Source organism: Schistocerca gregaria, chromosome 1 (genome assembly GCF_023897955.1).
Source record: "Schistocerca gregaria isolate iqSchGreg1 chromosome 1, iqSchGreg1.2, whole genome shotgun sequence".
NCBI classification, from domain to species: Eukaryota; Metazoa; Arthropoda; class Insecta; order Orthoptera; family Acrididae; genus Schistocerca; species Schistocerca gregaria.
The window spans coordinates 1,185,236,177-1,185,248,836 of record NC_064920.1 but is presented as its reverse complement, the minus strand read 5'-3'; the positions used below and the strand labels follow the sequence as shown (position 1 = coordinate 1,185,248,836).

At 42.9% G+C, this 12,660-nt stretch overlaps 1 protein-coding gene across 1 annotated transcript in view; it reads right to left on the bottom strand.

The window, feature by feature from the left end:
• The window catches only part of LOC126284516 (Down syndrome cell adhesion molecule-like protein Dscam2), a 1,260,408-nt gene that overhangs the window by 1,040,523 nt on the left and 207,225 nt on the right, over positions 1–12,660 (bottom strand). Inside the window, exon 2 of the mRNA XM_049983498.1 lies at positions 5,883–5,971. Within this exon, the coding sequence (XP_049839455.1) occupies positions 5,883–5,952 (70 nt within the window). The 5' untranslated portion in view covers positions 5,953–5,971. The remainder of the gene's footprint in view (positions 1–5,882; positions 5,972–12,660) is intronic.

Sequence of the window (12,660 nt, the reverse complement as noted above, 5' to 3'; positions counted from 1 at the left end):
ACAGATCCGGAGATCTTTCTGGCCAGAGTAGTTGACTTACACCTTCTAGAGCACGTTGGGTGGCACGGGATACATGCGGACGTGCATTGTCCTGTTGGAACAGCAAGTTCCCTTGCCGGTCTAGGAATGGTAGAACGATGGGTTCGATGACGGTTTGGATGTACCGTGCACTATTCAGTGTCCCCTCGACGATCACCAGAGGTGTACGGTCAGTGTAGGAGATCGCTCCCCACACCATGATGCCGGGTGTTGGCCCTGTGTGCCTCGGTCGTATGCAGTCCTGATTGTGGCGCTCACCTGCACGGCGCCAAACACGCATACGACCATCATTGGCACCAAGGCAGAAGCGACTGTCATCGCTGAAGACGACACGTCTCCATTCGTCCCTCCATTCACGCCTGTCGTGACACCACTGGAGGCGGGCTGCACGATGTTGGGGCGTGAGCGGAAGACGGCCTAACGGTGTGCGGGACCGTAGCCCAGCTTCATGGAGACGGTTGCCAATGGTCCTCGCCGATACCCCAGGAGCAACAGTGTCCCTAATTTGCTGGGAAGTGGCGGTGCGGTCCCCTACGGCACTGCGTAGGATCATACGGTGTTGGCGTGCATCCGTGCGTCGCTGCGGTCCGGTCCCAGCTCGACGGGCACGTGCTCCTTCCGCCGACCACTGGCGACAACATCGATGTACTGTGGAGACCTCACGCCCCACGTGTTGAGCAATTCGGCGGTACGTCCACCCGGCCTCCCGCATGCCCACTATACGCCCTCGCTCAAAGTCCGTCAACTGCACATACGGTTCACGTCCACGCTGTCGCGGCATGCTACCAGTGTTAAAGACTGCGATGGAGCTCTGTATGCCACGGCAAACTGGCTGACACTGACGGCGGCGGTGCACAAATGCTGCGCAGCTAGCGCCATTCGACGGCCAACACCGCGGTTCCTGGTGTGTCCGCTGTGCCGTGCGTGTGATCATTGCTTGTACAGCCCTCTCGCAGTGTCCGGAGCAAGTATGGTGGGTCTGACACACCGGTGTCAATGTGTTCTTTTTTCCATTTCCAGGAGTGTAGATCCTGTTACGACAACATTGAAGGTCTGACACGAATTTATTATTACAGACATTGACACTTTAATATTATAGATATATTTATTGTAAGTTAGCTGTGCGCTGGCTATACATACGATCAGCGTATTAAACTATATCCTGTTTTTTAGCACACCTGGTGATTTTCTTAAGTTATGGTGCTGGTCCTCCACTACAGTGTCTCTCAATTTATATTTAGAATACTGTAGATATTGCTGTGCACTCGCTGTGGATGTATTTTGTGGTTGCCTGCTCTGGTTGCCTCTGCACGAATTAAATTTAATGCATGTAATTCATAAGGGAATGAGCCCAGAGCCGGCCGGTGCGACTAAGCGGTTCTAGGCGCTTCAGTTTGGAACCGCGAAACTGCTACGGTCGCAGGTTCGAATCCTGCATGGATGTGTGTGATGTCCTTAGGTTAGTTAGGTTTAAGTAGTTCTAAGTTCTAAGGGACTGGTGACGACAGATGTTAAGTCCCTTAGTGCTCAGAGCCACTTGAACCATTTTTGAATGAGCCCATAATAACTAAGATACAATTACGCACTGAGAAAAGAGTCATGTAGAGAATGAGTCTGCATCTTTTACATTAATTTTCCGTCACTACATTTCTCAGCTGTAATCTTTGGAACACTGAGAATGTTCTTTCACGCGGAAACAAATGCTTTATGTCTCTGGAGTACTGAGTCAAACCAAGAGGTGAGTGGGAATGCGATCCGAACCTAGTTCATTTGAGTGGCGGATACAGAAAAACATCAAGGAGGGGGTGCTAAGGATATCTTGAGCTACCTTTACTTTTACCGTAATAAAAAGTAATCAAGTCACATCCAAAGTTTAAGGAAGCTTAGTTTAAATTCATTACACACATATACAAGACAATGCCATCTTATGATATGAAAAAGTTACAATTTTGGTTCTCCTCCATAAATGATGAATTCTATGCGCTCATTCTTCCTGGAAAATTGGTTAATTACATCGTCAATAGGATAATCAACGTCAGGGTGAGTGTTCAACAGAGCTAAGCCATAAGTAGAACTTCCTTCATTGTCGACCTCAGCCATGTCTTTGTACGTCGCAGTGTTGAAAAAACTACAGTATTACTCTTAGCATTAAAACACACACAGTCAGACTCCGCACATTTCTAATATCACTCAGCACAACACTAAGTCCGTGGTAACACCCAATAACCACAGTTGTTGACTTTTTATCACTTTCAAGCTATCGCGACGATTGCAGTTTTCAAACTGACTCTGCTTTCCTTATATATGTGGTTCGGTTGTTTCGAGAACATTCGTTGCCAAAATGTTCGCTTCCAGACTTGTAGTGTGAACAAATACCTACTGTGAAAGCGACAAGCCAATATGTACCTTACGACGTATAATATAAGGGCGAGTTTCCAGTGATGACGTCATCCGGCAGTTTAAGTGTGTGGAATTTTTACTGTCGATTCCATTCCTTTATAGTGCATTCGATAGACGGCCTATATAGTAACAACGCGTTTTTAGGAATCTTCTCGAAAGTCGCTATGGCCGGAGATATACGCATCAATGTTACGTTATTAGTAAAAATATTGTTAGGAGTATCGTAACAATGAGGAGGTATTGAGGAAGTATTGAATAGAATTGGGGAGAAGAGGAGTTTGTGGCACAACCTGATAAGAAGAAGGGACTGGTTGGTAGGACATGTTGTGAGGCATCAGGGGATCACAAATTTAGCATTGGAGGGCAGCGTGGAGGGTAAAAATCGTGAAGGGAGACCAAGAGATGAATACACTAAGCAGATTCGGAAGGATGTAGGTTGCAGTAGGTACTGGGAGATGAAGAAACTAGCACAGGATAGAGCAGCATGGAGAGCTGCTTCAAACCAGTCTTAGGACTGAAGACCACAACAACAAACAACATCGTAAAAATATTTTTACTGAGAAATTACTATGAATTACTATTATTAATTCTTCAGTTGATCTCTCTCACTCTTGACTAATCTTCACATTTGCACTTGCTACAACTACGGCTTCTTTCTTAATATTTCTGCTTCTGAACGTGAACTAGCTTCCCATTCGGCGAATAGTCCGTATTTATATCGCTACATATCGAAGGTTCTCTGCACAATAAAACAGTAAAATATTCGCCACTTTTCTCGATCAACTGCCAGACACAATAACGTATCGAGATCACTAGAATGGCCGCGACTTTCCTCGTAGGTATGTGTTAGCTATCTATGTGCCAGACACTAAGGTATAAAATACGACGACGCGGACGCACGTGCTACATAGGAAGTACAACTACTCGATAACTCGATACAGTCGAGTCGACTGACGGAAGAAACGAACGAATAGCGTTCGGGCTGATTGGCGGGGGCGCTGCGGGTGACAAATGCAAGGGGGAGGTATAAAATGACTTTTATCTTAATAATATGAATATTTATATATGTGTCTGGAGACAGAGATGGATTGATTTTTGATTGAGATTTTTACTTTAAGTCGCCACTGGTACCTGAATTTTGGTTGCTGCCTCCATGATCGATCAGCTTCTGCCCCAGTTGGTGACGTATTACAACTTGGAGGAAGTTATTGTTTTTTAAAGTTTAAAATACGACTCTGTTAGTTACTTGGCCGTATTGCGGATAGCTTTGAGCCCAAGTTTTCGTAGCTTTTCATACCTAAGGGACCACTGTTGTAGGTAAATAACATCAAACAGCAATCTGCTTTTCGTTAGAACAGGAGGTTGCCTTGGACACAAATTTCCTTCAAACTACACGTCCTGCTACATCAAAATTGCTCAGTGGAGTTCAGCACCATACTATTGTACAAGAACATAATCCAATTACTGTAATTAAGAAATTATGAGAGGTTGTTAATATAGAGAATGCATTCCTTTTCCTGTATTTTAGTGAACTTTGTACACTTACAATTCTGTTGATTGATAGACTTCGACGACAATGAGTTCATCTCCTTTTCCAACCTCAAGATATTTATATTCTTCACTCCCAGAAAATTTGTGTACATAAATGTTTGGCAACCCTTACACACACTTTACTCGGCTTTGTCACTAAAATATCAATTTTCATTAAATGTAACAATACGTTCTGAGCGACGCCTTAGCAACACGTCCTCTTTCGGCAAGATACAGATTAACAGTCCTTTTTTAGTAAATTAATTATCTTTTTATATCAGTTTAATAAGTCACAGCTGCAAAGTACTAACGCGAATTCTTTACAGAGGAATGGAAAAACTGATAGAAGCCGACCTCGGGGAATATCAGTTTGGATTCCGTAGAAATGTTGGAACACGTGAGGCAATACTGACCCTACCACTTATCTTAGAAGAAAGATTAAGGACAGGCAAACCTACGTTTCTAGCATTTGTAGACTTAGAGAAAGCTTTTGACAATGTTGATTGGAATACTCTCTTTCAAATTCTGAAGGTGGCAGGGGTAAAATACAGGGAGCGAAAGGCTATTTACAAATTGTACAGAAACCAGATGGCAGTTACAAGAGTATGAAAGGCAAGCAGTGCTTGTGAAGAGAGTGAGACAGGGTTGTAGTCTCTCCCCGATGCTATTATATCTGTATATTGAGCAAGCAATAAAGGAAACAAAATAAAAGTTCGGAGAAGGTATTAAAATCCATGGAGAAGAAATAAAAACTTTGAGGTTCGCCGATGACATTGTAATTCTGTCAGAGACAGCAAAGGACTTGGAAAAGCAGTTGAACTGAATGGACAGTGTCTTGAAAGGAGGGTATAAGATGAACATCAACAAAAGCAAAACGAGGATAATGGAATGTAGTCGAATTCAATCGGGTCATGCTGAGGGAATTAGATTAGGAAATGAGTTTTGCTATTTGGGGAGCAAAATAACTGATGATGGTCGAAGTAGAGAGGATATAAAATGTAGACTGGCAATGGCAAGGAAAGCGTTTCTGAAGAAGAGAAATTTGTTAACAGCGAGTATAGATTTAAATGTCAGGGAGACGTTTGTGAAAGTATTAGTATGGAGTCTAGCCATGTATGGAAGTGAAACATGGACGATAAATAGTTTGGACAAGAAGAGAATAGAAGCTTTCGAAATGTGGTACTACAGAAGAATGCTGAAGATTACATAACTAATGAGGAGGTATTGAATAGAATTGGGGAGAAGAGGAGCTTGTGGGACAACTTGACTAGAAGAAGATATCGGTTGGTAGGACATGTTCTGAGACATCGAGGGATCACCAATTTAGTATTGGAGGGCAGCGTGGAGGGTAAAAATCGTAGAGGGAGACCAAGAGATGAATACACTAAGTAGATTGAGAAGAATGTAGGTTGCAGTAGGTACTGGGAGATGAAGAAACTTGGACAGAACAGAGTAGCATGGAGAGCTGCATCAAACCAGTCTCAGGACTGAAGCCCACAACAACAACGAAAACATTGATGAGGGGATTGCGCGCAAAAGAGTTTCGTCCTGTCCAGGTGCGCTTCATTTCCCTTCATGTACTTCTTGAATCACGTTTACATTTACAGTATTTACATACATTACTGAGCTTCTCAGAATAAAATTAGGCACAAAAGAGTTTTAAAAAAAGGGCAGTGAGGCTCACATAGCATTACAGAGGGGGCGCCCCGCATACGTATCCACCACTTGTTCATTTAGTAATTTGAAAAAAATAAATATTTTCCTGTTCGTAGTTAATCTCAAACCTACAGGCCCTCACACCTTAGACTGTTGCTGTCCGATGTCCCTCTCACAGCTTCGTCACCTGGCGCGGTGCCGTTACACGGACAGCCGACACCTCTCCTCGGGGTCGCAGCTAATCCTCAGCCACTCACCTGTCAGCGCCGCCGCCAGCACCAGCAGCGTCAGCAAGCCGCGCTGACAGTCCGCCTGCAGCAGCGCCATCAGCAAATGCGGCCGGCACCTGCAACAGGCCCAAGCAAGCGGCGGTTAACCACATACCGTCGAGTGGCCGACATGCAAACGCGCCGGGTAGAGGCGTACGTCACGCGTAGACCGCTGGAACTTAACGCCCGACTAAAACTCCTTTCACTGCACCTGCTATTTATACTCAGTGATTTCTTTCTAAAAAAACATTACAAAGTTGTTACTCCGACATTGAATTTAATGCAGCGAAAATTACTTATAACTGAAGTATAGGGTACCACCCATCTGCTTTTTGCCATGATGTCATCAACATTGTCATGGTAGCGGGACCGTAGAGACATCTATCGGTACCTCGGCGTTTGACCTTGCACATATCCGTTTAGCACTACCATCGCGGGCGAGGGCACTACATGCTTGTTGAACTGATTGCCAGTGATTCAGTTGCCGCAGCTTCGAAATGCTTGAAACACTCAATGACATCGCTTTTCCCACCAAAAACTGCACTGGTATTAAACTTCCTGGCAGATTAAAACTGTTTGCCGGACGAGACTCGAACTCGGGACCTTTGCCTTTCGGGGGCAAGTGCTGTACCAACTTTTTTTTCTTTTTTCTTTTTTTAAGTTGTGCCTCCCGGACAGTCCCGTCGTAGCCGACAATTGGTGCCCAGCATCGACTCCGACTGCACGCCGCCTTCGCTTCCTGTCCACAGTGTTAATTGGCATAAATTGTTCGCTGGCGTCCCAGCAGCTAGCTCCCTCAGTGTCTGCTTCTGCCATCGCACCACGCCAGTCTGCTGTTGTCCTAGCAGACCGAACGCACCGCACATCCGACACCTTCGGAACCACTCACTGGCCAGTTAGCAACTGTGAGCTACCCAAGCACTACTCACGACTCCACCTCACAGCTGTACTTCTGCCAGTACATTGTCTCCTACCTTCCAAACTTTACAGAAACTCTCCTGCGAAACCTTGCAGGACCTTGCCCGTGAAAGACAAACGTCCCGAGTTCGAGTCTCGGTCCGGCACACAGTTTTAATCTGCCAGAAAATTTCATATCAGCACACACTCCGCTGCAGAATGAAAATCTCGTTCTGCACTGATATCGTTCGTATTGCAATTATATCCACGAAAAAATGAAAAAAAATTACGTCCGTGAAATAAGTCTTTGGCACTCTTCCAAGGTCTCAAAATCGTAAAAAAAATACTTTGTTGACGAAAAAGTTTAGGGGTACGGATCCACCAGTGTTCCCCTAGAAAAACAGCACTGTTTATATTACAGTACTACGTTAGAGGTGTACTAGATTCCAGGGTGTCTGTTCCATCTAAGATAAAAGAACTTTGGTGCAGATCCTTGTTTAAACGCCGGCCGCGGTGGTCTCGCGGTTCTAGGCGCGCAGTCCGGAACCGTGCGACTGCTACGGTCGCTGGTTCGAATACTGCCTCGGGCATGGATGTGTGTGATGTCCTTAGGTTACTTAGGTTTAAGTAGTTCTAAGTTCTAGGGGACTAATGACCACAGCAGTTAAGTCCCATAGTGCTCAGAGCCATTTGAACCATTTACTTAATGTTTTCAACTTGTTTTGCCAAACAGACAGCATAGTGGCATAGCTACGAGAGCGCCATCTGAGTCTACCCTTTAATAGGGAATGCTCACAGCCGGACAGTCAAAGTGGTGCAGATGTGTGAAGCAAACTGTCAACCATGTCACGGAGACGCACTCGTGCTTCCTGCGGCCAATTGAGCGAGTTCGAAATGGCTCAAAATCGTCGCTTACCGAGTGGCGGGGTAGTGCTTTTGGGGGAATTGCCAAACAAGTTGGACATGCTGTGTCAGTTGTGCAACGATGCTGGTATCAGTGGGCAGGTCAACATTCTCATACCCGTAGACGAGATTCTGAAGGTCCACGCACCACACAAGCGCGCCAGGATCGTCGTATTGTTGTGGCCGCTGTGGCAGATCGTACAGCTACCACAGCACAGGTAAGAGAATTATGCTAATATTTTGAAAGAATGAGCCTCAGTTGCACAAATTGTCTGGTCTTTACCAGGTCTCGGCTACATTAATCTAACCTTCTTTAGAAGCATAAAATTACTATAACATGCCTGTGTAAGGCACAGTCAACATTAAAATTAAAACCTATAGTACCGTGGTCCCATGTCGAATGAAAACTACTTAACTGAAGTCCAGCCACGGCATCTCTTCACCACTCGGTCGGTTGGTAGCGCCAAGTACGTTGGCACTGGACTTTAGTTACGCAGTTTTCATTCGACAAGGTACCATCGTACTATAGGTTTTACTTTTAATGTTGACTGTGCCTTCCTCAGGCATGTTATAGTAATTTTATTCTTCTGAAGAAGGCTAGATTAATTTAGCCGAAACCTGGTAAATACCAGAAAATTTGTGCAACTGAGGCTCATTCTTCAAAATATTAGTCTATCACAGTTGCTGACGGGGCCACAATGTGCTAAAAATTCTAAGACCGTTATGAGTCCAGATGTGTTAACACGAACTGTTTTTGAACTGGTTATTAGCATCGGTACAACTGGCACACACACCTCTAGCCTATCTTACACTCACGCTACAACATCGAAGCGCACGGCTCATAGTACAGAGCTAATCATAGTATGCCATGAATAACAATCCGCATCACTTCCACATTCGCGGCTATCTTAATAATGTTTCTCGCCTCATTCAGTTCACAAAGGTGCGCACCCATTGCCTGCTAGCCGCCGACTGACTCATGCCACATGGAAACCTTGCAGTTTGACCACCGATCCATCTTTTCTATTCCCGTCTACCAGTTCCGTTTAGGAGAGGCTTCCCTTCAAGTTTTACATAATTATAAACCTACTTTCCCTCTGCATGAGCCAGTATTACACTCAATGTTTTTAGTTTTTACATTCTCTTACAACACATTACTTTTGAAATTATATTCATAGAATAATTATAAGTATATAAATTATCATAAATAAAGAATGAAACATTTACATCGATGCTACATCAAGGAGCACAGTTATACAAATGTCACATTCTATAAAAACAGAAATTCATATCCCTACAATGTTGCAGCAATCTTCACTTTTAACTTGAAATACAGATAATGGATTTTGCTGGAGACTTCCAATTTTCCGACATTTTCTGCAAAAAGTCGTACGGGAACATTACTAGTCAAATTGAGCTACTGTCCTATTTATTTCAGCAATACAGAAGTTTAGTACCTAGTTAAGGTAACCCACATAGAACCTTTATAAATCGTACTAGTGCTGAGTACACATTTGCCTAATTAGGCTGGCGACCATTTATTTTTAGGGAATTACAGTTTGCTTGATTACTAATACTTGGTTCGAAATGGTTCAAATGGCTCTGAGCACTATGGGACTTAACAATTGTGGTCATCAGTCCCCTAAAACTTAGAACTACTGAAACCTAACTAACCTAAGGACATCACTCACAGACAAGACCGAGGCAGGATTCGAAACTGCGACCGTATTGGTCACGCGGTTCCAGACTGAAGCCCCTAGAGACGCACGTCCACACTGGCCGGCCCCTTGGTTCGATTCCCGTTTGTTTTGCTGTTGTTTTCTCTCAATAACAATATTTCTACAATCGAAAAATAGACTCATACGTATCCATTATACACAATCACGGTTACAAAAAAATCCTCTCACAGGAATAACATAATTGGCATAGTATTAATATTATAGCAGCCAGTAGCGTTGTAAGACCAATATGCTTTTGAAAAATATAAAGGGTCGAACACTCCAGGCAGAAATGGAGGAAACACTGAGAAGCACTAGGGTGGACATTCAGGTTTAGCTAAAAACTATTGCTCTAAGTTCTTGTCTCAACAATGGGATGATGATGAACCCTATTAATTCTGACATGAAAAAGAGTCTTCCATGTGTATAGAGAATGGCAAGTCTTAGCTATGTAAGATATTCTGAATGGATTTAAACCCCTTCATAATTTAATGGGAAAGCAATGTGAACATTTACAAAATGTGGCGTTTTGTTTTCTTCAGTGTTCGATTTTAGACTCCGGGTAGCTGTTTGTACATTGTAGTGAATCATTGATGGATCTACGATACAATGTCTCAGAAGTGAACTTTGAAGATGTGAAAATGCTTCCTTGTGAAAACTCTGAATCAGTGTAAGTTATTTATTCTTCTGTTGATTATATTTAAAGGGTCTAATTAAATGATTTCCTTTTTAAATAATGTAAGTAAATGTGATCTGCGAAATCAATAAATTTAACGTCATTCGCAGATGTATTTTCATTTTCAACATAATTGTGAAAAACAATGAAAAAGACAAAAATAAAGAATTTATAGCACTTCAAATATAAACAGTCAGAAACAAAATACATCAGAAATAGCAAAAAAAAGAAACCATCTAAATTGGCAATAAAATCAAACAATTTTTTACTGTTCGTATAATCTCTTTCGCTACTTGAAGAATGGCTCGGTGGGAAACGGCATGAAGAAAGCGAGTCACTCGAGAATGGCGTTGTAAACTGGTTAGATCGTACTTGAGGAAAGAAATTCCCGACTTTTGCTGCAATGGGATACTGAAATGCTCAACGCCGGACCAGGATTCGAACTTCACTTACATAACGTAAACAATTCGAGTTCACGTCCCGTTCTCTCACAAGGTTTCGTCACTATTGAATATTCCAATGTCCTGTGGCAGAAAAAATCGAAAATTTATTTCGTCAAGTATATATGTGTATAAACGGTTGAGGATCGACACAATGGTGTCTGTTCTTTCGGAAATGCATGTCCAAAAGAACGGACTCCAGGACTGTTTGGTTCATTTACATACAGTGAAGTGGAAGAAAGTTGTTCAGTTCTAAGAAAAGTAGCTAGACGTTAGCGGTGACTGAATAAAAAACTGAAGTATGTTTGTAGAAATCTAAAATTTCCAGTAAAGTCTTTTATCAACGAAGATACTTTTTCACGACCGAACGGCTGTTACCTTTAGTACATACTTCGTATTTCTCTATGGTAATGATTCATCGCTATAAGTTATAATAGTTTTGTTTAATTTTAAGACAAACGTCTTTATATCCTGCCCTATTCTTTCTAACAGGTGATTCGCTTGTGTGCAGAAAGTACGATGGTATTATAAAATTTGCTAATTCGGAATATTCCATTTTTATACACACCCTACAGCAGTTCCTGCCTAAAATGTGTATCATCTACAAAAACTGGGGCACAGTGTTTCGAAAAATACAGGGTGCGTCAAAAAACTGTGTACACACTTTGAAGCGTCATAGAAAATTTATTTCCCGTTCTACAATGTTAAATTTTTGGAAATGGAAACTTAAAGTCCAATTGGAAAAATAAATGTACTTCGCAAATGTGGTTAATGTTCAAACTGGTGGCCTTCAACATCAAAACATTTGTGAGTACGAGTCACCACTGATTCCGCACATCGTACCAAAGTGTCCAATGAGATTTCTGCGCCCACCGCCTGAATCTCATTCCAAAGTGCATCCAGGTTACGTGGTTTACGTTTGTACACATCATCTTTTACTGTGCCCCATAAGAAGAAATCCATCGGCGTGAGGTCTGGAGAGCGTGCAGGAAACTCGATTGGTCCCCTGCGTCGTATCCACTGGCCTGGCACATTGTGATCCAGGTATGCTCGTACGTCCCTATGATAGTGCACCGGGGCGCCATCTTGTTGGAAACAAAACTCATCATTACCGTATAATGCATTAATGGCAGGGAATAAGGAGTCAGCAAGCAATGTTAGGTACGTTTCTCCAGCAACAGTACCTTCAAAGCGGAAAGGCCCTATGAATCCCCTTACAGACAAACCACACCACACATTTACTCCAGGCAAATTCACAGCCTTTTAAACTGTAATGTGAGGATTATCTTCAGCCCAGTACACACAATTGTGCCTATTGGCAGTCCCATTGAGACTGAATTGGGCTCCATCTGAACAAATTATGCTACCCATAAATCCCAGTTCACGTCTCACCATCTTCTGAACCCATTCACAAAATTCTAACCTTCGATCCTGATCGTCGTCACTTAGCTGTTGCACCGGCCTTGGAATGTACACACGAGACTTGCCTTTCTTCTGAATACGTAGCAGACTACTACCACTTACATTACTCTCACGTGCCGCTTGCCTTGAAGATTTTTGAGGCGAACGCTGTAACAGTTACGAGACAGCAGTTGTGGAATCATCACTTGTAGCGATCTCGTACAGCTACGAGATCGCCCTGATCGGACCTTTATGCATGTCACGCACTGTTCCACGAATTTCTAAATTGTCTCGTAGACGTGTAATTGTTAACCTTGAAGGTGGTTCTGTACCAGACTCACTTCTCCAATGTCTTCGAACCGCAGCTACATTCTCAAACTTCCAGTGCCACTTAATTATCTGCAACCGCGCTTCAAAACTCAAACGCACGTTCTCCATGTTGCAGTTACTTCCTTGCCACTGCTCCCACATGTTGAATAAACATAACATTACTTTCTCATAGATATTTAACCTTGTAGAACGGTAAATAAGTTGTCTATGACATTTCAAAGTGTGTATACATTTTTTTTTTTTTTTTGACGCACCCTGTATAATCGAAACAGTGGGTGAGAGACATTGCGTACATGTTCCCTGCACTGTACAGAGCTCTACAAGTGAACTGTCGCACAGTACGATGGTGAACGACCAATTTATTTTACCATACTAACGATAAGACAGGACCTGCCCATAAT